This window comes from Rhamphochromis sp. 'chilingali', assembly GCF_963969265.1.
Source record: "Rhamphochromis sp. 'chilingali' genome assembly, chromosome: 21".
NCBI classification, from domain to species: Eukaryota; Metazoa; Chordata; class Actinopteri; order Cichliformes; family Cichlidae; genus Rhamphochromis; species Rhamphochromis sp. 'chilingali'.
The window spans coordinates 4,410,936-4,437,625 of record NC_137949.1 but is presented as its reverse complement, the minus strand read 5'-3'; the positions used below and the strand labels follow the sequence as shown (position 1 = coordinate 4,437,625).

The following is a 26,690-nucleotide window of genomic DNA, read 5'->3' as shown; positions in this document are numbered from 1 at the left end:
CAACAACACCCTCACGTGTTGTCTGGAACAGATAATTACAAAAGGAAAAAAAACTGTTAAGTCTACAAAATAAAAGCCTTTCAGAATGTAATTCCACCTTAAATAGTTTAATGGGAGACACACTCAGCCAAATCTGTCAGTCTGTAAAGTGCACAACAGTTGATTTAACACGTTTAAGGTGGTATGAGGATCTTGATGTCAGTGTGTGCGAGGGGAAGACAACCGAAATTGTAAGCCTCCCCACACACACACACATTTTTTTGACATCATTGGAGCATCGAGGTGTCCAAAACGAAACCACATAAAGCTAATTGAACATTTTTCCATATTTTTTATTTTACTTTGAATTTCTTAACTTTACGTGAATTATGTGGAAATCTGCCAACAACTCACAGTTTTCATCCAAAGTGGAGACTTTTCGGCAGAAATGTGACTCAGCTTGCTGACACACAGAAAACCTACAATTTAAGAGGAGAAAGCTCATTTATTAACAAAGAGCGACTTTTAAGAGAGTCGCGCTGGATTAAATACACCTGACGTAATTCTTTGTGTAGTTCTAATAAAAAATGAACCAGCTGCTCGGACACGCTCCGCTGTTTTTACGCATGAAACACTGAATTGTCACGGAAGCGTTTGCGCTTCTCAGACAACCACAAATATGAATTTATTTTCTGTGAAAAGGTGAAGCAGTCTGTCAGTGACGGGCGCTCATCACTGAAGCAAGGCAGGAGAAGACTTGTAGCAAAGTGAGCGGGTTTATTTCGGGCTGGAAGGTTTTTAACGCACAAAGAAGAAACTGAGCACTGAACACATTCTCAGAAACTACAAGTCTGAATAAACTCCATCAGTTTGTCAGAATCTCCTTTTTTTTGTTTTTAATTATTTTGTTATATAAACCATTAAGGTTCATCACCGGTCATGTTATTATTATGGTATTTCCCGTCTGTGAAGCTTTATATTTTGTTTTTGTTTTATCTGTTTTGCTAAAAATAAATCATTTTTAAATTCGAATTTAATTTTTTATATGAACATTTCATATATGTATGATTTAATGCCATATTATTATTATTGACTGGTCTTTTACAACAGAACCAAAAAGAACAATTTGCTGGATGAAAACGTTCATGGAAAGGTTCTGTAATTTTTTTATTTTTTTATTTTCTTCATTTGGATCTTTCATTCACTTACCATAGTTTTTATAATACAGGATAGATTCAGCTTCATGTAATGCTTTTTTTCCCCTTCAAATAATAATACCAATGATGAGACGATTCAGGGTGTTGGTCAAGTGCAAGCAGGTGCCAAAAACTGATACTCATTCTTCCCACTAGTTTTATTCGTGCGTAAAAACGCGCGCATAAAGGAAATGTATTTAGAGGGACATTCTTTTCTCCATTATGCTTTTATTTTGACAGCGTAATCTAACTCGGTGCTGTTTGTTTATGAGCTTGTCTGTTAACTGAACATACTGGCTGTTTGCTCAGAGAAGCTCAGGATGTGAGCGGACTGTTCGGCTCAGCTTGCATGTTTTCTGCAGCGCTTCCGTGTTGTCGCTGTATTTCCTTGTTGTGTCTGTATGTGTTGAGGTAAATTCCTGATTGTGTCTGTCGGGCTGTGAGACTCTGCAGCATCCAAACAGACCTGAGGAGGAGGAGGAGGGGAAGGTTGTGGAGGAGGAGGAGCCGCAGAGAAAACCCTCCATCCAGTCTCAGAAGGACAAAAACAGGGATGAATAAAAATTGGTGCTCTCTGGTGTTAGTTTGTCCAAAAGCATCTCAGCAAAGCGCCTGTTTCAGAAATTTAAGGACACGTTTTGTCCCTTGAAACAAAAGCAGCAGGTGGATTCGTCGGAGAGAGGCCAGGAGGGGTAGTTTCTGCGGTTCCAGATGTAAATCTGTTTGTTTTAATAAAAAATAAATTCACGTAACAACAGCTTCTTTCTAATTTTTCTCGACTTTTAGATGCTAATTCTAACATTTGCTTGGGCGGGTAACAGCTGGTGTTTAAATTAAAAAGCTGGGGCATTCAAATGAAACCAGGATCCAGTTATTGTCCTTGTAATTTAAAATGCCAAAAATAAGCATTGAAGAAAGTGGCAACAAGTAAAACTCCAAATAAAACCATATGAGCGTTACTATTTGGAGAATCCAGAGGTCGTGGAAAAACGGCTGATTAACAAGGGGGACTGAAAACGAAATTGAGTTCTTTTATGGGGGCAAACGCCCTCATGAAGGATAAGATACAGTAAAACTTGACCTCAGCAACTTGGGAAACACTTTAAACAACGTGAAAAAAAATTTTTTTTTTTAAAGTATAACAAATAAAAAAGAACCATCAAAGTACACTCAGTGCTAAGTTCTGAATATAGAAACTCAAAATAAACTTTTTTGAAATTTTCCGGCAAAATAGGAGCGTCAGAAACTTTCTTATGCAAGAGATTAAAGTGAATCTTCTTTGTTTTTATTTAATTCTGTTGGGAACAAGTTTCCATTTACATCCTTAAATCGTTTACGAATATGAAACATTAAATAAACCTTGTTAGAAGACTGAAATATTTTTATTATGACCTTTTTGCGCATCGCTCTACTTTTCATGATATATCAGTTTAAAAAAAACAAAAAAAAACACAAGCATATTTACGGCGAAAAAAACGCAAAAGAGACTTCCGACCTCCAGCTGTCTGATCATAATTAGGATTTCAGCCATCACTAAAAGAAAAAGATTATATTCTTATAGATTATATTTTCAGCATTTGTTTTATTCATTTTAAGTGTTTCTGGTTGAATTGAAAGGGAGAGGCAACAAATAATAAAATACTTCTGACCTTGCAAAGCATTAAGGTGCTTTGGTAGTCTCTGAGGGCATCCTCGGGGACTCAGTGGGATCTGAAAGTTTTAAGGTTCTTTTGCTGCTTACTGTAGAAGTGGGTTCAATTATGAGGGTCTCAAGAGTTGTTATTTGGGATCCAAGAGCTTCTTAAGGAGGGGAATGGTGATCATTGGCGCTCAAGAGTTTAAGGGGAGGTTAATAAAGGTCAAGACCTTCTTAAAGTTGCTAAATACCAACCGAAAGAGGACAGTAAAGAAGAAAAAGCTCAGACCAAGAAAAGCATGAAGGGGGTTCCTGAAGTTCCATAGTTCAGTCCAGGAATGTGACTAAGGAACTTCTGGTTCCATATCAGGAATCTGGAAATTCTTGTGGGGTTGCTAAGCAGAATATAAAGAGATGGTTAAAGGGGGTTTTGGGGCTGCTTCTTGGGGAAAGACTGTTTATTTGGGCACTGGGTGATTCAATAAAGAGTTTTTTAGGTGGTTCGATTTTTTTTTCAGTAAGCGCTGACGGCTTTCAGATTTTCTTAAGTTAAACCTGGTGTTTTAATAAAGTCTGGGAGCTTGTTAATGGTGTCTATGGGGTGGATGGGGCATTCTGTCAATAAAGGGTTCCTTGGGTTCTTGTAAAGGCTTTTGGTTATCAAAAGGAGTCATAAGTGAGTTCTAGGGGGTCTTACTGTGGTTTCAGGGATTTGTTGCAGCTCTATAAGAAGGAGCAGAGGATATCAGAGAGACATTTTAGTTCACAAGTCTATTTAGATAATGATAATAAGTATTTCTTTTTCCTTTGGGGAACAAAGTAATTTTCCCAAAGTGTTTTTTTTAAACACGGGCATTTGATTTTTGTCCCCTATAGTATGCCTTGTTGGGGGAGGGGGGGGGATCGACCAAAATAATCGGTGTTCCCTTAAATCCTACACAAAGACGATGGAGCTAATCTGCAGAATTTACTGCCTTAGAGTGTGAATGTTTGAACACATGACGCTGTGTGATTTCTTAACATCAGTATTGCCATTGATTGGCTTTAGAGCTCAAAGAAGGAGAGATGATGCCACCCTGCAGTGGAAAGTGGAACTGCACCGAGACAAATGCCACTCTTCCTGTTGGCATTCATATTGAGCCTCAGTTTATCGTGCGCAGTCTTATAACATCGTTATTTTTTCAAGCAGTAGTGTGATTAAAAGTTCGTGTCTGGAAAACATAAAAATGAGACTGTGATGGCAAAAAGCAAACACCTGAAACTTTCTCTGGTAAATGTTGAAAATTCCAAATTGTTTGAAACGACAAACTTGCTTGCGTCTGCTCACATATAAGTTCTAACAGCAGGCGATAATATGCAATAAAATATTTAAATCATGTCAGTGTATCCCATAAATACTCAAGCGAGAGTGAAACTGATTAAAACGTCCCTGCGGAAAGTGTGGCAAAGGAGAGAAAGTAACTTAAATATCGCTTTATTTTTAAAGTGAGTCAATAAAATCCTGACATCACCGCGCGCTGGGTTTTAATAGTATACCGCCCTCTTTTTTCACACACCAATCTTGCTACTTTTGTTACATTAACACGGAGATCTGGTGTCATGTTGATGTTACAGCTGTAATGATCTTACAGTAATCCCGTTTAAACTGCTGGGAAGTCTCTTTTTATAGTAAGCCGAGTTCAAGAGTTTTTAACAGGAATAAAAGGTTTATTTGGATCAGGCCTATTGTGAACAAGATATACTTTTACAAAAACGATTTTTTTCATCACCTGGAATATAGAGAACAACCTCCACATAGAGCGACCAGCAGCAGAGACTGTGGGGTTACGATGCTGCAGAGGTGGTTGAACTGCTCACATGCAACTATACAGGCTACACATTTATTTCATTCACTGTTTCATTTCATACATTTTTTTTCCAAATAGCTCACAAACAGTATGCACTGCAACATTATGCGTGTTTGTTTGTTTTTAATAATTTGATGATATTCTCTTTGTACATCAGTGTATTTTGTTTTTCACAGTAGCGGCACCGCTGTTATATCCGCTGTTTGGATGCGTCCGCTGATCTGTGGATTTCTTTTTGAGCCACACGTTTCTTGTGAGATTGACTGCTGACTTTAGTAAACTACAGCCAATCAAAATGTGGGACATCGTATGTGGAAAAGGGGGAGGAGGAGAGATTGGTCAAGGTGATGAAAATGCTGTGCAGTCCCACATAAAGTGAAGCACTTGGTCACCCTAACCTTGCTTTTTGCCGTCTAAACATTTGACCTGGAATAATATCAGATTCAATATTTAAATGTGCAAACCTAGCCGGGTATAATGCACAGTTCAAATACGGACGGAACTTTAACCTCCTGTATTTTTTATATATATATATATATATATATATATATATATATATATATATATATATATATATATATATATATATATATATATATATATATATATATACATATATCATTTCTCGTGTATATTAATATATTTATTCAGTTATCTATGAGGGAAATTGAATTAGAATTCTTGATTACTTTGGAAAAGGTGAAAGGAAATAAACCTTTAAAACCAGCAAGCAGCTTCAGTGTGAAAAGCAATAGTCCACTCACAGAGGTAAGACCTGCGCTCTTTTTAAACAATAAATTTAAAAAAGCAGGTTGATGCATTTCTTTCTTCTTTAGAACACCCTCTAATAGCTGAATGACAGTAAACTTTACTATAGCCCAAAGCACCTTTAACGTATAAAAAGTAGAGCACCTATGACGCGCAGTCAAAAGCAACATTAGAGCCGAACACAGAAACACAATGAAGTTTAAATGAGAGAGCTAAAATGCCATCGTCAGTATCTGGTTTCTGGATAAGTTCAACTTGTTTCTGCACACTGTTCCTGTCCTTGGGCTCCTGCTGTTTCTGCTCTCTGCTGGTTTCTCTTGTCTTTCTGTCGCGCCGTGAGCTGAATGCTGAAGGGGGAATCAGACGGAGGCCTGGAGGGACACAAATAGGTCCAACACCACCAAAAATGGACGGTAACAGTAAAGCCCGATGGTCGGTCACATACTTCTATACTAGCAGTACAATCCAACAGCACGAAGCCCATCTAAAAACAATTTAATCGTGGACTGGCTGAATGTTTCGAAGCCCCACAAATAAAGCCGAATATAGGCTTTCAAAAAATGTACAGATTTAAAGAAAACGTCACACCTTTAAAGCCATTCAACTGATAAAATGCCCTCTTTTTCGTTTATTAAGGAATAAATATGAGCTCGATCACGTTAATTTGGCTGTTTAACATATAAATTGCGTTTTAAGTTTTTTCATTAAGTGATCATGAGCGCATTCCTCATTTTTGGGCAACCTTTAAATGAAAAATCTGTGCAATTAAAATCAATTCAAATACAACAGATATATGATGCACACAAGTTCACGATTTGTTTCCATATTTTTGGAGTCTGCTCAGTGACTGTTTATATCTATTTTAAACGCGCTTCGCGCTTTATTCAAGGAAGGTTTTCGTTGTGGACGAACACCACGTGTTGGTGCGGAGGACTTCAAAATGATATAATGGTTCAATCGATGACAAACGCTGAAAACAGACTTCAAAAGAATACAACCAGATGACTGGAGGCCGCATGTTCACGCCACGAGGACGACAGACACGGTGTGAGGCTCATTCCTGCACCGACAGCGACACCAAGAGGACGTTTCGGTTAGAGGAGCTTCACACAAGTGAGAGTTTCTGCAGACAGGAAGACATGACCCGTCTGTCCATCTGCTCTTATCCAACCATAAGGTCATGTTGGGACTGGAGTCTGACCAAGCTCACAGGGCGAGAGTTGCGATGCACAGCAGACAGGTAGCAGGGTCAACACAGAGACACAGACAAAAACACACACTCACATCCTGTGGTTCATTTAGAATCACCAACTAACCCAACATTCATCTCTTTGAATTGCAAGAGGACCAGAGCACCTGACGGTAACCCATCTGAGCTGAGGGAGAACACGCAAACTTCACACAGAAAAAGCCTCAGCCAGCCAGGAGGTAGAAACCAGGAAGCATCCTGCTATGAGTCCAGCTGTGCTACCATCACACAATAACAACATGAAAGAGAAACTGTTATAACATTACCAGGAAAGGAGGGGTTTTTTTCCTCCCCCAAAATGTCATGCCTTTTTTGCATTGTTGACCTGCTCAGTTGCCCAGAGTATACAGAAGGTTTTGAAATAATTTAGAATTAATTTAAAAAAAAGTATAAAAGAAAAGGTTTTTGGTTACACTCTGACTCTCAGATCTGGAACAGAGCTGACTGCAAGGGGAGGCAGGAAAGTAAGTGGGCTCTGTTTTTGTGCTGATATTAAGACCAAGCAAGAAGAAGACAGAACTGTGGCTGATTTGTGATTAGTAGGTGACCTGCTCTGAGCAACCACCCCACAATTTGTCAGTGCAAACTTTACAAGGGACTGGCATGATCAGTTTAGCCATTCCACTTCATATTACTGCCACTGTAGGAAGAGTAGCAGAACAGCAGATGACACTCATGGGATAGTTCACAACATGTAGATCTAAATTTAGAAGAATCACTGAAGGGAAGTTTTCCTTCCCACTGTTGCCAAAGTGCTTGCTCATAGGGGGTCATATGATTGTTGGGTTTTTCTCTGTATCTTTTTTTTTTTTTTTTTTTGCCTGTCCCATTTGGTTCTTTAGCCGTCAGAATTGTTGTCTGAAGACCAACAAGGATACCCAATGGATTTATTTTGCCAAATGGATCATCGTGGCATTGCCGCATTGGTCCATTTGATCGACCTTTGTTTTTATTATTTATTTTATTTTATTTTCAGTTGTTACAGACGGGACAGACATGAATGAGGGATAGGAAAGGGAGAAAGAAAGAGGAAGGAAAAGAAAAACAGAAGGGGAGAGGGACAGTGAGAAAGGGGAAAAAATAAATAAATTAAAAAAAATAAAATAAAATCTCCTGGATCACCTGTTGAGAGAGAAAGAATAGAAAACAAGCAAAAAAAAAAACCAAAGCAACATACTAAACACAACACCATCGCATTAATCTAGCTAAGTGTAAACAGCAGTAAATACTAAATATTCAGTGTTGTTGTGCAGCACGCAGGACAGACAGCGCACAATGTGCTTTGAAGTAGCAGCCAAGAAAGGTGTAATTTAAGTCTACGAATAGTGAACACCCGTGTGCACACCTGTGTGGATCAGCGCGCTTGTATTCAAATGGTTTCCACATGTAATGGTCTGCAAGAGGATGTAGAGAGCCATAGCCCTGTCCCCCAGGGCATGAAGCAGGCATGGAGATCCAGGCCCCAGACATCCAGAGTGCGTGAGCCCAAGGAGGACCACCGGAGGGGCATCCGTGCCACCCTCATGGGAAGGGCTGAGGATCCCCAGACGAGGCGTCACCCAGTAGCCACCGAGCAGAAGCTAGAGGGGGCTGCACCGGCGTGCCCGCCGGCTCTGCCGGCAGCCAGCTGTGCCAGAGTGAACCGGGTTTTTCTCTGTATCTATGAAGCGCCTTGAGGCGACTTTTGTTGTGATTTGGCGCTATATAAATAAAATTGAATTGAATTGAATTGAAACGATCATTTCACCTACTTCTAGGAAAAAAGCACAAACTTTTAGTTTTGGCAAATAAAGTACTGCTACTACTGATTTTGTCATATTTTATCAAAAATGTGGTGGAAATACTTGATGAAAAATGTTTAACCTAAAATGTACATTTTGGGACTACATTCATATGTGACTTGACATATAAAGGCTTCAGCTTCTCAGTTAATGTTTTACCTGCTGTCAGTTTTTTGAAGCCAATAGGAACTAAATTTAAATGATATTATCAACTAATGTGCTCCGAATAACTCATAACAGATGTTGGCTATTTAGTAACATATCTAAAATAACAGAATTCAGAAAAACGTAAGCAAGTTTTTGCTCGTCTGTCTTCACATGCATAGGAACTTGAGGGACATTTCACTCTTAATCTATTGGGGTTTAATATGATGTCAGCCACCTTTGCAGCTACAACAACTTCAACTCTTCCACACCAAACTCGCTCATCCGTGTCTTTATGGACCTGGCTTTGTGCACTGGTGCACAGTTATGTTGGAACAGGAAGGGGCCATCCCAAAACCATCACCACAAAGTTGGGAGCATGAAGTTGTCCAAAGTGTTTTGGTATGCAAGGGGCTAAGCCCAGCTCAAACACCCATACCACCACCTCCACAAACATCACACAGGGCACTATGCAGTCAGACATGTGCAGTTCTTCTGGCAACCGCCATCCTAGATTCGTCCATCAGATTGCCAGACAGAGAAGCGTGATTCGTCACTCCACAGACCACGTCTCCACTGCTCTAGAGTCCAGTGGCAGTTTGCTTTACACTACTTCATCTGACTCTTTGCATAATGCTTGGTTGCAGCGGAAATACATTTCACGAAGCTCTTTATACACTGTTCTTGAGCTAATCTGAAGGCTACATGAAGTTTGGAGGTCTGTAGTGATCACATTTTCAGAACATTGGCAATTTTGAAGAATTAATTTGCTTCAGCATGCTCATGCTCTGTGGTTTTACTCTGGCAACCACTTTGTGGCTGAGATGTTGTCATTCCCACTGCTTTTGGAGACAGCCTCAAACAGCCAGTGGAGATTTTGGCACATCATCAATAGCTTAATTCTCAGTTCCAAAGGTTGGTGCATGACATTTAGCAATAATCATTTTCTTTTTAGATATTTAAGTATTTGGATATTTAAAATGGTGTTCAGTAAAGTCAAATTGCCTCCTTTAACACCAAAATCCAGTGCCACAGAGTTCAAATCTAAGATGACGATGGTCAAATGTTCTCTGCGTGACCCTTGAAGTCCAGGCAGATGACCTTTGAACATGTGAACATACTGGTGCTGTGAGTCAACACACTGATGAAGTTTTAACATGTGGCCAATCGTTACCATAGTTCCAGTGAGAGAAAGAGCTCAATAATGGTTGATAATGAAACATGGATACATTTTATTAAAGCAATTCAAACACATCAATAAACAATCTTAGAGCAATCAAACAAATACAGAAAAAGATAAGTAACATTGTCGAAGTCTGATCTGCAGAAACAGATACAGATAAATGATGAAGTTACATCACGTTTTTGATTCAGTTTTATTGAATGACTCTCACTTTAACACTTCAACTGAGTTTAATTTCTTTTGCCAAATGATTTCTTCAAGTTTCAATCTGACTCATTATTTTTATTGATTCACTTATTGATCTGATTGAATGGAGGAGAAAATGAGACTGGAGATGTTTGGATTTGTTGCTCATTAATAAATAAATGGAGTTGAATCATTAGCCAAAGTTCTTTGTGTGAAAATGCAGAGCGTCATCTCTGCTGAACGATATCTTCGCGAATCTTTTCTCCAGTTAAATGTGACAAATTTGCTTGAATTGATTTGCTGTCAATCATTCTGTATGAGAGCAAGTGTCAATTTTGATAAAGTAGTGATCATGTCGTGCAGTCAAAGTCTTCACATGGAGTCACTTTAAACTGTTTGGGATCAGGCCGAGAGCAGATTCTCATTAGAGGTGATGTAAACACATCATTAACATCTGTCTGTAGAACTGCTGACCTGCTGGCTGCTTCAAATCCTTCCTTACTGTGGCCATGGCATAAAGTGCTTCTCCAAAAATCTCTTAAGGAGTTTTTTTTTTTTTTTTTTGCTGGGGTTTTTTTTGTACTTGATTGCTACTTTAGTTAGAACTTCTATAGTAAAAGAAGATTATGGTATTTTCATTTGCAGTTATTTACGTTACCTTTCCATGTGTATACACAGAATGACAGAGACAGGGAGAGCAGCAGTAAGACCCAGTACAGTACAGAGAAGCACAGATTAAGTCAGACAATATGAAAAAGAGGAGCTGGGCTGGAGGTGGGTTGCACAGCTGCTAGCAGATAATCAGCAAATATGGAAAATAAGCAGCCAATCACAAATCTAGTAGTGGTATGAGCCGTTACTTTATCATTTCGTCTGTGCTGGGCATAACCTCCTTTCATTTGCTGGAGGTACTTGTAAAAGAAAATCTGTATTTGGTATATGATGTGATTTCTATGAAACTTCATGCAGAGTCATGTCAAGACTTTGTATCCTTATTGTTGATGGTAACAAAAATATTCCAAATCTGAAACGAGACTGAGATGGACAGCATCACAAGATTTATGGATGGAAACCAAAGTGTTACTTCTTAGAAAAAAACTTTCTGAAGACGTTCATTTTTGGCTTGTCTTTGTTCACAGGGTCCTCTATTACTTGGGGGCTCACAGCTGGCGGGTCCTGGGGGTCAGGAGAAGCAGGAGGAGGCACTGACGGCTGGCTTTGGAGACTCTGTGGATCTGCAGTGCATCAAGTCACAATCAGGCCAATTATTGACATAGAAGTCATCTAAGCGCTGTTCAGTGCTTCGTTAAAAACTATAGTAATGCATGGATTACAAATCCAAATGATTGACAAAATGAAAAAAAGGAGTTTGCGTTGATAAAATCTTCAGCAACTCTGACTCCAAGGTTGCATTTCCATTTGAAACCTGTAATATGCGTGCATTAACAATATCTGGAAATGAACTCCATCCTTGAAACAGTGTGTAACCATGTGGAACAAACGTTAAGGTATGTTTTCTGCAGTGATGTGCAAATAAATCCTGTGAAAGTCAGTGTGCACATAAGCTGGCACTGGTGTAACACTTGCCTAACATAACATGGTTCTAAATGCACATTTTACAGCAGTCTATCCTTTTTCTTGGCCCTCATGGGACAGAAGCTGAAACTTGACTGAGACAAGTTTGAAAACCAGTTAAATTTGCTGTGACGTCTCACCTGCCGTCCTGACCTCCCCTCCATCAGGATAGTTATGTCTGCTGTAGTAGGTATGGGGAGGTTTGGGTGGAGGTTGGCCCTCTGAGGATAACTGTCTCTCCAGGCTCTCAGCTCTCCTGCTGAGAGGTTTGGTTGATGAGGAATCATCTGGAGACTCAGCCAGCTTCTCCAAACTGAGGTTGACAGATGACGCTCTCCTGAGTAGCAACAAGTCATCTTTAATTTTAGTGTATCTATTATACCCCTTCCATGCGACTCTGAGTAACTGTTTTACATGATTCTCAAACTAGTCTTTGGCAACATTCAGGGGGAGATCTGAGATACAAGCTTTCTACTTAAAGGGCTAACTATTACAGTCATTTCTGTCTCTACTTGCGAGGCCACTCAAAAAAAAAATACTGGTGGCCACCAGTGCTACCCCTCAGCCTCATATATGGTAAAAATGTACAATTCCTAGGTGATGTCTTGAGTTATTGCATTCATAAAAACTTTTAGACAATCTTGCCAGAGGATATTTAAACTCATGCAAGCTTTTCAGTAGCAGTTTGACAATCCTAGGTGGCGTTACCTTGTTCACAAGATTTTCCGAAACCTTGACATATGACTTTCAGGTCAAGTTTTTGAGGTCAGGTGGAGGTTTTTTCTTGACTCACATTTTTTTTCACTCACTATGTGTTTAGAAGTCACTCTGCATTTAATCATTAGTTATTAATAATCTCTGGCTCTCTTCCACAGCATGCCTCTTGTCCTGTCTCCTTCCCATCACCCCCCAACTGGTCACAGCAGATGGCTGCTTCTCCCTGAGCCGGGTTCTGCCAGAGGTTTCTTCCTGTTAAATTTTTCTTAACACCATCACCACACGCTTGCTCACAGGGGTCATTGATTGTTGGGCTTTTCTCTGTATTATGGTAGGGTACATATAAAAGTGACTGTTATTGTGATTTGGTGCTAGATTTTAAAAAAAACCCAACTCAAATAAATTGAAGGTCAGACTTTGAGTAGATGCACCTATGATAAGTTGAAAATCCTATATCACGTCATTCTTGAATTATCCACACCTCTCGCCTATAGCTGCCTGGCCGCCCAGCAGGGTACGAACAATATCCCCATAAGCCTTTCAGGCTGACAGGTAAAAAAAAATCCTTACTTCCTTATTTATCATTGACTAGCCCTACAGTCAGCCCCTGGTTCATCCTCTGAAACAACCTGTCTCTTTAAGGCTTCGCTCCCTTAGAAGACTCAATTCCTTCTTCTCTTTCCACCTGACTAACTTCTGAAAGCCTGCTGAGAGGCGCCAGCCAGTGCTTGTGCTTGTACTGCCTATACTTTGAGTATGTTATGCCTCAATTATATACTATATAATGCATTACATTTTTATTACATCTAGTTCTGGAATCCTGTGAATGCTCTAGAAATCCTGTGAATTTTTGGCTGACAGGACTAGGATATTACATGGTCACTCTAGCTTAACACAAAGCCTTGAAGCAGGCAAATACTAGGAAAACAAATCAGCATTAACAAAAACCCAAGTTTATTTAATTTAAAAGCTATATCTTGTTATCCAGCAAGCACACAGTTTCCATGCCACAATCCTTCCTTTGTGGACTACCATTATGAAGCCTCAAGTCTGGCATTTGGGCTGTTACTATCATGTTTTTTGGGGAAAGACGTGGCCATATTAGAAAAGAGGATAAGGCTGGAAAGGAGTAAGCAGATGGATCTCAGAACACGAGGACAATATCTACAGATATTGAATTGTAAAGAATTGTTATTCAATAGGATTTACGATCTAGACCAAAGACTACATCCAGATCTTTTAAAATAGTCTTTGGTTAGTCCACAGTTCAAAACAACAATCCCAGTCTGAGCTCATGACTTTAGCATTCAGTTCCTCAACAAATAACCCCACCACTAACTGCTGTGAAAACCACAGCATTTCCTTTTTACATGTCAATTTCTGTACCTGTTAAATAAACGTACTCAATCTGTCCCACAGAAATCCCTTCGTCAGTGTATTTTGTGACTGCTGTAGTCATGCAGTCACTGCAGTGCTCCATATTTCATCACCATGCAGCAAACGAAAGCCGATGCAATGCATGACGGCTGAATAGAGCCATAGCTGTGTCCTGTGCCACCGTGTGTTTTTCCACTATTGTGTGCCCGCTGAATGTAATTCACCTTGTCCAAGTATCTCATTAAAGAAAAATCCTGTTGGTGGGGAGTTTCATTTCTTTGGCCTCTCACCCACCTCAGAGGTGCCCAGTGTCCCCACAGTGCACAGTGTGAATAGGTAGATGTGAAAGTCAAAGTCAAATTATCTTACACAGTTTGAAGGAAACCATTCCAGCCTGAAACTCCATCAAACACGTGTGACTGACAACCGTCCTCTCTGACCCCAAAAACCATGCCTGTAATGCTTTGTATTAGGGACTCTGTCCATTCCAGCAACTTAATTTAATAACAGAATTCACAGGACCAAAGCAGAAATGTTATGGCTGCTTACACAGCTAAAATAAATAGTTTTTAAATAATACTTTGTTAATTTTAAATAAATGTACCTCAAACTATTATGAGGCACAGCTTTCCTTTTAATATCAGAGAGAAAATCCTATTTATTCAACAGAACACTGTAATAAGCTCATAGCAGGATAACTACGGGATGATTTAATGTCATCTGAATGAAGACTTTGTTGTTTCATATGTTTGTTAATATTATCATTATCTTGATGTATATACTTTAATTAAGACAGTTTATTCACTATTACAACTATTTGAATCCTTAGCTGGTCACATCACTACTTACTCATGCCACTGCATGTCCTGGCTGAAAATACCTCGCTATTAAGGCAGGTGACATTTACTATATTGCCAAAAGTAATCACTCATCTGCCTTTACACGCATATTCAATTTCATTTCAATTGAATTCAGTTTTATTTATATATCCCCAAATCATATGTACATAGTAGTACATATGAACTTGTGTGATCCATAGGGTTTCATATGATGTCAGGTCACACTTTGCAGCTGTGAACTCTGCTGTGAAGGCTTTCCACGAGGTTGAGGAAAGGTCACACACGGCAAAATGCTGTCAGACATGTGCAGTTCTTCCGGCTCACACTGTCATACCAGACAGAGAAGAGATCAGGTATTCCACTGCTTCAGAGACCGATAGAGGTGCTTTACACCAGTGCATCTGACACTTTGTGTTGTGCTTGGTGCTCGCCTCTGTCAGTGCGCCCCAGGGTGGCTGTGGCTACATTGTAGCTTGCCATCACCAGTGTGTGAATGTGTGTGTGAATGGGTGGATGATTGCGTATAGTGTAAAGCGCTTTGGGGTCCTTAGGACCAAGTAAAGCGCTATACAAATACAGACCATTTTACCATGTAAGGTTTGGATAAAGCTGCTTGGCCATGGAAGCATATTAGGTGAAGCTCGCTACATACTTGAGCCAACCTGAAGATCACAAGAGGTTTGGAGGTCTGTAATAACTGAATCTTTGCCCTGTCAAATCTAAAAATAGACTTCAATAAAAATGTACCAAAGTAAAGCGATCTCTCTCCTTTCAGCTCAGACAGCACTGTCATAAAGTTCCTTGCATGTTCATTAATATGTGCACCTAGCATTTACATTACTACCATCTTGTGGCCACAGTTGGCTATTGTCGCTGAAAGCTGCTTTTAATTAAGTGCCATAGGAAAGTGCTATTGTCTCTGACAGGGTGTCCATCTGGAGCTGGACAAGTTATATTTTTAATTTACTTTATGAAAAATGAAGAAGTACACCAGCACTTTGGAGCTCATGAACTGATTTTTTTCAGCAATACCTGGTCCTCAACACAAACAGACATTTAGCACAAACCTGTGATTTACAGAATATAGAATCTATAGAATCTCAGATATCTATTATCAAGTATATTAGAGGTAATATTTTACTGTTCTCAAGCCAGGGAGGTGGACAGATAGCACAAAGAGTATGTTTTAGTCTGATCAATTTAGTCTTTAGTCCTGTCTTCCAATGCTCACTCCCAACCCATGAAATTGCCACCCCTCCTTGAGCCCGGTGCTCCTGGAGGTTTCTCCCTGTTAAAAGGGAGAACTGTTGCCAAGTGCTTGCTTACAGGGCATTGTCCCTCTATTATCGTAGAGGCTTTACCTTAGAATATAAAGCTGTTGTTGTGACTTGGTGCTATATAATTAAAATTGAACTGAATTGAAATAGTTTCCCTGTCATCGTCTTGATGCATTCTCAATCATTCAGGTAAGTAAATCTCCAAAAGTTGATTCTGTTCATCTGGACGTAGCGTTTTCAGTGGGAGAAACGTTTCGTCACTCATCCAGGTGACTTTTTCAGTCTCAGCTGACTGCAGGTTTCCCCAATCTTATAAACAGTACATTTGCATATTATTTAGATTATTATTTAAATTTAACATGACAGCTAACTATGTTTTACAGTTGCCTCTACTGAAGACTTTAAAGGGTTTCAGGCAAAGTTACACTAACTCTAGTTTTAGCCTCAGACCATCCTGACTGGCTAACAAATGCTAATGTTAGCCTGTGATTTAGGCTGCTAACATAAAAACTTTTAGCTAGCTGACCAGCATAGACTAATTTGATAGTTAACAGCAGGGGCGATTGAATCAAAGCACCCCCAAAGATGTCTTACTTTTTTGACAATATTTGCTGTTTGTGTGACACACTACTAAAAATATAAAAAGCATACAGAACTTTGTTGTTACAGCTCGTTTTTCCCCTGCTCTGGCTCTAGCACCCTTTCTGCCAGAGCGATGGTGGCTGAGACGCAGCGGAGCGGAGGGGTAAGTGCCTGGCTTAAAACAGGACATATTAGCTGCATTTAACCCTAAGTTACTTTTTATATAGTTAGGTAGGAGTCAGGCCATGTTTCTTTTTAGCTGAAAAACATTACACCAGGTAACCTGCAGTGTTGAAAACGTGTTTTCCAATGATGTTTGCTACCCTATAATCCGTCCTGCTCTGTAGTAAAATCAGCGACATTTGACCGTCCTGTTGCTCCCATTGAAATTTATACAGCTTATTTAAAATCTAAAACTTATAATTGAATGCAGCCTACTGTTGTTACCACTGTCCTGTTTGAAATGGATACTAACTAGCTAACTGACTGAATGCCCATTAACCTTATAACTCCTGTTGTGTGTGTGTGTGTGTGTGTGTGTACAGAGACAGCCAAGTTCATAATGGATATAAGGAAGTTTTTTCAAAAAAAGGAGCCACATTCAGGTACAAGTGTAAAATCAAATGATCCGTTAATCAAGAATAATGTTGGATCAGTGTTTTAATGTTTATATCTTTTATTAGATGTTCATGTGGTTTGGTTATTTGCCTTTCGGTTGAAAGTACACTGAGAGAGGACTTTTTATTAGTGATCTTAATAGTTTTTTTTATATAATAATGTAATTTTTGCATCTAATTGAATACAATCTATTTGTGTATGATTGTCAGTCCAAAGAGAAGAAAGAGGGGAACGTGAAGAGAAAGTACAAGGCCAGGAAGAACCAGGTAAGAAAACAGACAGGGAACAGTGACGGGCACAACAGAAACTGTTAAACTGACAAAGAGAAAAAACCTGATTTTACTCACACAATCTGGAAGTTGTGTCCTCCCTAGGCAAGGCAAGGCAAGTTTATTTGTATAGCACATATCAACAACAAGGTGATTCAAAGCGCTTTACAGAGACATTAGAAACAAAAACAAATAAAAAGCATGATTTAAAATTGATTAAAACAAGCAAACTAACTAACTAACTAATTAACAAACAAACAAACAAAACAGTATATAAAATCAAAACAGATAAAATCAGAACAGTAGATAAAAATCAGTAGTTAAAATGTTAGTTTTGAAATTTAAGCTTAAAAGTGTGGATTTGGTGCTTTATTCAAATGCAGCTGAGAACAGGTGAGTCTTCAACCTGGATTTAAATAAACTGAATGTTTCAGCTGATCTGAGGCTTTCTGGGAGTTTGTTCCAGATATAAGGAGCATAAAAGCTGAATGCAGCTTCTCCGTGTCTGGTTCTGACTCTGGGAACTGATAAAAGACCGGATCCAGATGACCTGAGGGATCTGGAAGGTTCATACTGGGTCAGGAGGTCACTGATGTATTTTGGTTCTATATTAAAGCTGCTGTACAGAATCTGCAAAACAAACTGGGTTGAAACATTTTTGACCCTCTTTAACAACATTCCGACATAACATTGTAATGGATTGGGGAGATTAAAATTAATGATATATTTTTATGTGGTTCAGCCAAAACTCTACTAAAACCTCAGCCAGTAATAGGTAGGCCAACTTTTGGACCGTCCAGTTGTCTGTATGACTGCCGCAATACGTACATCACATTTGCACACTATCAGAAAGAGCCAAACAGCCCTGGTGGAGTGAGGAGCTGCAAAGAGAAGCAGATGCTCTGTTTATATTCTAAAAATGTTTTAAGCTTGTTTCAAAGATTCTGTACAGCAGCTTTAAATGTTTTCCAAAAGCACACATACACTTCTCCAAAAGTCGATTCTGTTCATCTGGACGTAGCGTTTTGTGGGAGAAACGTTTCGTCACCCATCCAAGTGACTTCTTCAGTCTCAGCTGACTGCAGGTTTCCCCAACCTTATAAACAGTACATTAGCATAATGACTGAAACCAGCCCACTGACGGAATAATGGGCTGGGAGGTCAGTTCCTTAATCTTAATCACACATACAGTGTTTCTCAAACGTTTTACAGTGTGTACCACCTGATAAAAAAGTCAAGCTCTCTCAAGTACCAAAGCATGAAATCTTACAACACAAAATTAGTATCTGCAGTAAAGATTTTTTCATACATTGTATACATTCTACCACAGGCAAAGTTGCCTCCATTTTTATAGGTTTTTATTAATATTTTGTAATAATGTATTTGTAAGAATTTATTCTGTTTCGGGAGTGTTTTTTATGTATCTGTATTATATTATACAAACACATTAAAAGTTAATCTCTGTCCAAAAAATGCACTCAGTTTACTTCTTACTCACTATGAGCATCATTCATTATTCTCCCGCAGTAATTAAGGTTAGGATATGTATTTTTTTTTTTATTCCAATCCATTCTTCTTTTGCAGCATTTAAATAACCTTTATCAGATTTGATGGTTTTGTTGTAGACTTTTCAAAAAAGTGTTTTGCTTTTCTTTCACAAATGTGGGATTCAATTGTGTTAAAATGTACAAAACAGTGATGTCATGTTTTGTGACGAGGACCCAGGCACAGAGAGACTTGATGAATTTAAGAATCTTATGATTTAATAAAGAAATTTGCAGACTTGCACAGAGAGGGTAAAACTGTGATGACTGATAAAGGAGACGAAGACAACAGACGATGAGGACAGGGAGGATGCAGGGACCGAAAGAGACAGGGAAGAAGTCTCATTGTGACGAGTAAAGTGTATCTTGGCTGGCTGGGCAGCTCTCTGGGTGCTCAGCACCCCCAAAGCTCTGATCCTAGAATCGCCCCTGGTTAACAAACTATAGTGGTGATATTATTGAAAGTTTAGTTTCACCTCAGCACATTTATCATTATGTCCATTTTGTAGCACATAAAATGTTTAGTTAATATTTGTAGACAGACACATTTTTCCTGTAAACACATTTTTACTCCAACTTCTCTTGAAAATGTAATTTTTGTAATGCTGAGTAGATCATTTCAAGTATGTGGGAAATTTTTGTGACCCCATTGAGCTAATTGTAGTTAAATTATAACTATATGTTGACTAAAGTATAATATAGGCGCAGTGCTGGTCTGCAGGGGTGTTATATGCCATGTGGGGATGCTGCTGACATATTGTAAATTGTTATGTCTATATCAAGCTAATAATAAGCAGGGACATTTGTGTCTTTCTTAAAAATTCAGATCCTTAGAGATTATTTGAAAAGTGGATCAACAGCTATCACTAAATGAAACACTCTAAACCTGCAATGGAAAAATATCCCTTATTTCACCTGTGATCACACACTTGCACGTGCAGAGCCAACAAAAGGAAACACTTTACTGAGTGAAAAAGGAAGATATAAGATGCTGATGGTGCAGTGCAGCTGGTCTCAGGAGAGGATCAAAAAGCCTGATCACCTTGTCTACAAAAACAAGGTGAGTTTAATGTTGTGATTGATTTAGTTTGTGAAGGTTTGCGTGTTACTTTAATTATAAACTGCTTATATTGCAACGGAATGCTGTTATGTGTTTGCAACTCTACATTTATTTTAGGAAAATTAATAATGATAATCCACAGCAGATCTAAACAAAACCAAAACTCTGTTCTTTCTTGCTGGCTTTCAATGGTAGGTGTACAAGTTCAGTTTATTTCAAGTCATTTTCCACCTAATACTAAACTTTGTATTTTTATTCCTTTTTTTAATCTTAAATGTAAACAATAGCAACAAAAAATTAACATCTTAAAACTTCTTTTCTTTTCTTTTTTTCCTCAGAATAAATTGATCTTTAAAGCTCAGATGGAATTTAATGGACTACCACGCTACATTCAGGACTTTATCACACAGGTAAATGAAGGTATCACTAGAAAGTGTGCACACAATTTCTCACTTCATGCTTGCTCTTCACCAACCTCCGGTGTCATTTTGTAGTCACTTGTCTTATTATTGTCTAATTTGTTGCGATTTAGGGTTTGTGAGCACAAGCAGAGGTTTTTGCTTGGGAAGTAACTGTGCCCTCTTTTTGAGAGAACATGTAATGGCTGTGAAATATGTCAAACTTTTCTCCTCTACTTTAACAGCTAAGAGCATTTTGAACACAGGGGACAAAAGGTGTGGATTGAGGATTTTGAACTATGGCATTTAAGTGTTGTCAATGCTGAGGGTTCATGGACACAAATCCTTATTCACTTAGCTGCTGTTGACAGTTTAAAAGTCTTCATCAGAACAAGCAATATAAAATAAAATAAAAGAATATTTAGCATTAAATGTACCAATGTTGTTGTGTACTACTTGTGCACAGATCATTTTAAGAAGTTTTAATTTACAAGCAAATGGTGTATAATGGTGTAATTGTATAGAAATGTATGGTTAAGGATATAAAAACGTACATTTAATGGGTTAAAGTTAAAGAAGTGACTGTAAATAGTAATAGAAACAGAATTTTCAGTTTTTCTATTCACAGAAAAAATCCATTAATGACACAGAAAATATATTGTGACTAAGAATAAGACGATTTTTCCGTTGTACCATTTACAGGAAAGTCTTTCAACTTCCGTTAAAAAAAAAAAACACATTACTGTTTTTGTACAGAATTCTTTTTTACAGTGTAAAGCAACATCCGACAGCTGTTTCCTTCAATAACTGATGGACTTTTTGCATATTGTAATAGAAATATTCAATACACTCAAAACTGAAAACAAGCGTTAACCTTTCTGAGCATGGTTTTGTCTCTCTGCTTACAATTTGGTTACTAAGGGAATAAGTACCCTGACATGTACTGTGGGCTCAGTCGGGGCCCAACATAAACTATCTGCCCCAGAGTCCCTGAGAAAAGCCTTTTTCCTGTTTTACTGTGTCCCTCAACGTGTAAACAAAGTCTACAAACTAAAGTTTGAATTATCGAGCTACTGTGTGATTCAGCAGTGAACTAAGGCTACGCTCACACTGCAGGCGAAAGCGCTTCAAATCCGACTTTTTTGACCCTATGTGACCCATATCCGATCAGTATCCGACAGTGTGAACGGCACAAATCCGATGTTTTCAAATCCGATCTGGGTCACTTTCGTATGTGGTAATGAATCCGATACATATCCGATGTTTTAGAAAGCGACTGCTGTTTGAACGGTCATGTCGCATTAAATCTGTCTTTTACGTCACTGACACAAGACAGACGCCAATTATCAGCGCCAGAGAAGACATCGCAAACGCTTCCTGGCCATCCTGTGTAGATGTCAGTGAAACTGTTGGGAAGACAACGTTGGAGAAACGTGAACATTTTATTTGTACTGTATAATCTGCAGATTCTGACAGAAATCTGCAGCTATCCTTTGAAGCAGCGCTCCTCTAAAACAGCAATAAGGATCATTATTAGGTTATCTACATTATTATGTAAATAACAAAATAACTTAAAGCAAAAATTGGGAAACGTAAAGTCCGAAGTCTTTATATTAAGGGCCATCAGTCAAACAATATTGTTTGCTCTGGGTCTAAACAGAGCGCGTTGTGTGTGACATCTTCTTTTGCGCATGTGGGCCGCTTTGAGCGTTCACACTAGAGCGCGTTTGCTGGTCGCATTTTATTTGTAGTGTGAACAAGCAGACAAAAAAGTCCAATTTGATCAAAAAATCGGAATTGAGCATTAAGACCTGCAGTGTGAACGTAGCCTAAGTAATTCACATCGTGTAAAAAAAAAAAAAAAAACAAGTATCGAATTAAAATTTAAATGAAAACTGCAATGGTATTATCAGAAAAATGTACTTTAAAATATATCTGCAGTATTTAAATAAACCTGTAGGCAGTAACTGCCTTCATACAGCACATTCTTGTTACATTTTAATCAAACTTTGGGGTGAATTCATCTCAACAATGCATCATATTGTATTAATTCATAACACGAATGCCTGTAAAACTTGAATCTGCAGAGCAACTTGTTTCTACAGTTTTTTTTATTTCCTTCTGCAGTACAGGTCAGCTTAATCAGGTTTTAAATCAGAAAAGTCATTATTTTAATGTTGTAACTGGCTAAGCTGATGCAAAATTAAAACCCGTCAGTCAGCAAATGTATTTTTTAAAAATCAAATTCCAAGTCCTCATGTACCTTGTTAGTGTTGTTGAATTGCAGATTCTTGTATATACATATATATGATATTTACATTTTTTTGGTAAACAACTGAAACCTGTTCATTATATTATATATAACTGTAATTGTGAAACAGTGCATTATCTTTTTAAACTGTTTGTTACAAAGTAAGAACAATTGCTGTTATATAAATGCAGCGAAGTAATGAGAGTTAACAAAGTTTGAGGTTAGCATCGTTTGAAGTATTAATTAGTTTGTTAGTTTTTTTGTATTTCTCAGTTTGGTTTGAATTATTTTACAAATATAACACTTAAATATAACACTTTTATGAATGTGTGCCACAGGATCCCGGAGAGAAGAAGTTGTCATTCTTCTGAGCGACCCCCTCAACCCGTCTGTCTCTAAAATGGACCTCAGGGACGAAAACAATCATATTTCAGAGACAATGCAGTCAGAAGAAGCGCCTTCCACTCCTGAAGTTGGCATTCTGGGGCAAACATCCTACCCTCTGGGACACCTGCTCCCCCTCAGCCAGCATTAGATCCTCAGACTGGAGGATTCTTTAGCAACATCCTCCCAGAACCAGCTCCTCCTGTGACTCAGCAGCTGGTTCCACTCATGGTCTCAGCACCAGCTCACCTCTACAGTCAGCCAGGGACAGCTGAGACACCCAGAGGTAGTGACAGGTCTCATTGAAGTTTTATTGATAAAGATGTTTAAAAGTGTTGGACTCATCACTCTGCTCTCAGCTTCCTTGTATTTCACCTTTGTATAAATGTGGTGTGAAGCTTTGCTGAACAGTAAACTTAGTCGCTGCCAGTGAAACATAATTCCAAAGAATAACGCAGGAGATCAAAGTCCAGCTATGTATGAATGTAGTTTTATGCACATCTTCTCCTCCCACTGATCACTTCTTCTACCGAGTGGAAGCTTTTCTCATCATCTGTTGTGTGTTTTGTGTGTTTCAAGCGTAATGTGCTCGGGATTCCAGAAAACATGATCCAGTACCTGCATCCTGCTGGAGAACTGTACGTAAAACACACAAACACACCAGTGTACACAGCTGCTGAACATCTGTATCTTCATAAACTCTGCTATCTCGTATCCGTCTCTGCATCTGTGTAGGCACGGTGTTCCAGTCTGGGATTTTGTCCCTCCTGCTCCCCCATCCAACACCTCCACTCCAAAGTAAGTTTCTGTGGTGCTTTGTGTCAGTTATCTCCAGATATCAGTCTTTTTTCTGCAGATGTTTGCTTGCATTACTGTAATCAGCTTCCTTTAATGGTGCCTCCTTACATTCAGTTTCACAGCTTTACTCATGTTTTTAAACTACTTTGCTCACAGCTGTACACAATGCTAACATGTGCACTGACTCTGTGTTTTATTCCTGTAGAAAAAGGAAATGTGAAGCCCAACAGGATGAGGACCGGCTGTACATAAAGAAGCCACCAAACGCCTTCATGCTTTACCTGAAGGAGCAGAGGCCAAAGGTGATGGTGGAACTGAATATAACTGCCAGTGCAGCCGTAAATGCAGCTGTGGCAAAGAGGGTAAGTGTGTAACTCTGCATATATTTATGCATCTGTTAATGCTTTATGCTCATGTTTGTGCATGTGTGCCAGCTGCCCTGTAGTAACAGTGTAGCTGAGTATTTATCTATGCTGACAGTGGGTTCTCATGATTGTCTGTCTTCAGTGGAGGTCTCTCTCAAAAGAACAAGCGAAATATTTTGATCAGGCTGAAAGCGAGAGATGCCGTCACGCCACAGAGCATCCAGACTGGTCCACCAAAGAAAACTACGTATGTCCAAAGTGCTAACATGCAGTTCATACATGTGCCCATCACTGCACTGAATTATGAAACAACCAGTGCACAGAGTTTGGATCAACTGATGAAAATTCTCATATTTTTGTTTTTAGGGCAAAAAGAGGAAGAGAACACGAAATCGCACCTCGAGCACAGGTGAGAGGAGATTTCTGGGAATTACGACGTTTTTTCATGTGAAATGTGATGAAAAGAAGACGGAAATCTGTTAACGAAAGAAGACTTACTGTGTTTTTGTTTGTGTTTGTTTGTGCAGCATCTGAACCTAAACAGGAAGATCAACAGGCCAAGAGGCTTTGTGTGACGCCAGCTCAGACACAGCCATCTTCTTCCTATTCAGTTACAAAGGAGCCTCTTGAGCAGCCAGCTGTTACCAACCTTCCTGATCAGCAGTCAGCGTGTGTGCAGCTGCAGAACACACAGACAGCAGCTGATGCGCCTGTGTGTCAAGTAAATCCGGTCCTCCCAGCTTCTCATATGGATTTCAATTCAATTGAAACAAAAGGCGCTTCATAGATACAGAGAAAACCCCAACAATCATATGACCCCCTATGAGCAAGCACTTTGGCGACAGTGGGAAGGAAAAACTCCCTTTTAACAGGAAGAAACCTCCGGCAGAACCAGGCTCAGGGAGGGGCGGCCATCTGCTGCGACCGGTTGGGGTGCCTCATCTGCATCACTGGTCTCCTCTGCTGCACCCGTTCAGCTCCAGAAAGAGGCCACTTTTGTCAGTGACACTGATGAAGCACTGCTGTCAGTGGTGGAACAGCTTGACTCCATCCCAGCAGCCCTCCTCTCCACTCACTGGTCCTCAGTTAAATCAGACCAACCCTGCTTCTCCTGTATATACTTCTCTATCCACATTATGTGCCTCCCCTGACACATTCTTTAAAAACCAAAAAGAGCCTATTGGTTTCACTGACAGGATGACATGTGGTCAATCCTCCCTGTCACTCCACAGCCTGATACACTCTCCTGTTCTAATACTCCTAAATATAGTCCGAACAGCCCTGCTTCTCTGGAGAACTCCTCTCCATCTAAATTGCTGGACTCCTCTGTTGCACCCACTGAATGCCAACCAACGCCTCCCTTCTTCAGCCAAACTGTAAAAAATATGATGTCGCTACTTAACGACCTCCAACCTGGGCCCTTTGCACAGCCTCTACAGCCCTCCTCTCCTCAAGCAGACTGGTCCTCACCAGAATCAGATCAGTCCTGCACCCCCCAAACCACGGCTACCTTCATACACTCTATTGAAGAAGGTCTTAGCTCACTGCTTAATTAGCTTGACGTTCCACCCTTTTCTGCAGAGCCTCAACAGCCCTGCAGCTCTCATACAACAAAAACCCTTCCTCTACCATTTCAGTCTTTCCTCTGTTTCACAACTGCTTGCCAGAGATCTCTCCACAGGCGTGTGTTTGTGTGTATGTGTGCACGTGTGTACTGATAGTCCTTGTTTTGGTGCCTGATCAAAAAGTCAGCTCTTGAGTCTGCTTTTGGGTCAACCTCTCATATGAACCCTCTGGGTTTGTCACATATAAACCCTTTTAAATGGAACAGATAAGGCTGCCATTCCCTGGTGGTATGTGGTCTCACACACTGAGGCAAGGAGAGACCTTTGGTACTTTATGCTAGGGAAATGGCCTCCAAAATCCAGTGGCAGTGTATCTGTTTATGTAAAGCTTTATACCTGGCTGTCAGCAAAGCAGACAAACATCCTGAATCTGTTTAATGAAACTATGTGGCACATCACAGGACACAGAGACTTCACAGGGCTGCTGCATTCCATTTGTAAAAGAGCACTGGAAAGAGAAAACACACCTACACTTGCCATTCATAGGCACACACACACCCGTTGTAGATTAAGCCCTCACAGTTTTGATCATTGCCACCATAGTTGAAAGCAAACCTTTAACTGAGCTGCCCTCTCAAGAGGCAAGAGAGAATGAATGTTGCACCATAACAACAGAGAGCGAGGCAGCTTTAACAGGGGATGGGAGCATGTCCTGACCTGCATGTTTATGCAAGAAACCACTGTTGTAACACCGGTGCTGACCAGGACATGCTGGACCAGAACAGGACAAAAGGGCTCGAGAGGTATAAAAGCAGGTAGCAGCTCCAAATACATGATGTACATCTTGCACTGGGGGCCAACCCCTCTCATCGATGTGCAACCACATAGAGTTCCCCAGCCACTTAGTGGCATACATCACAAGACTGATCCTGAAAGCCTCGTTTGTGTCATGTTTTCTTCACGGCTCACGCTTGTTCTCTGTTTTTTGTTTTTGTTTTGCTCTCTTATCAACAAGCTTAATTTTAAAGTGTTATCAAAACGAAAATAGAAACAGACAGGCCTTCTATGTTACTCTGATTTTAAACAACCTGTTATTGTTATT

At 39.5% G+C, this 26,690-nt stretch overlaps 1 protein-coding gene and 1 pseudogene across 2 annotated transcripts in view; one reads left to right on the top strand and one right to left on the bottom strand.

The window, feature by feature from the left end:
- Positions 1–9,835: 9,835 nt before the first annotated feature.
- Positions 9,836–26,690, bottom strand: part of sptbn5 (spectrin, beta, non-erythrocytic 5) — a 67,843-nt gene continuing 50,988 nt past the window's right edge. Inside the window, exons 80-81 of the mRNA XM_080870517.1 lie at positions 11,685–11,881; positions 9,836–11,204 (exon numbers count right to left, since the gene is read on the bottom strand). Of these exons, the coding sequence (XP_080726643.1) occupies positions 11,050–11,204; positions 11,685–11,881 (352 nt within the window). The 3' untranslated portion in view covers positions 9,836–11,049. The remainder of the gene's footprint in view (positions 11,205–11,684; positions 11,882–26,690) is intronic.
- Positions 16,470–26,688, top strand: LOC308389605 (annotated as a pseudogene). Its single transcript, XR_013974737.1, has 12 exons — positions 16,470–16,499; positions 17,164–17,220; positions 20,166–20,247; positions 22,815–22,863; positions 22,950–23,160; positions 23,440–23,498; positions 23,596–23,658; positions 23,803–24,020; positions 24,166–24,270; positions 24,390–24,432; positions 24,479–24,801; positions 24,914–26,688. The product of XR_013974737.1 is annotated as an uncharacterized misc_RNA (transcript).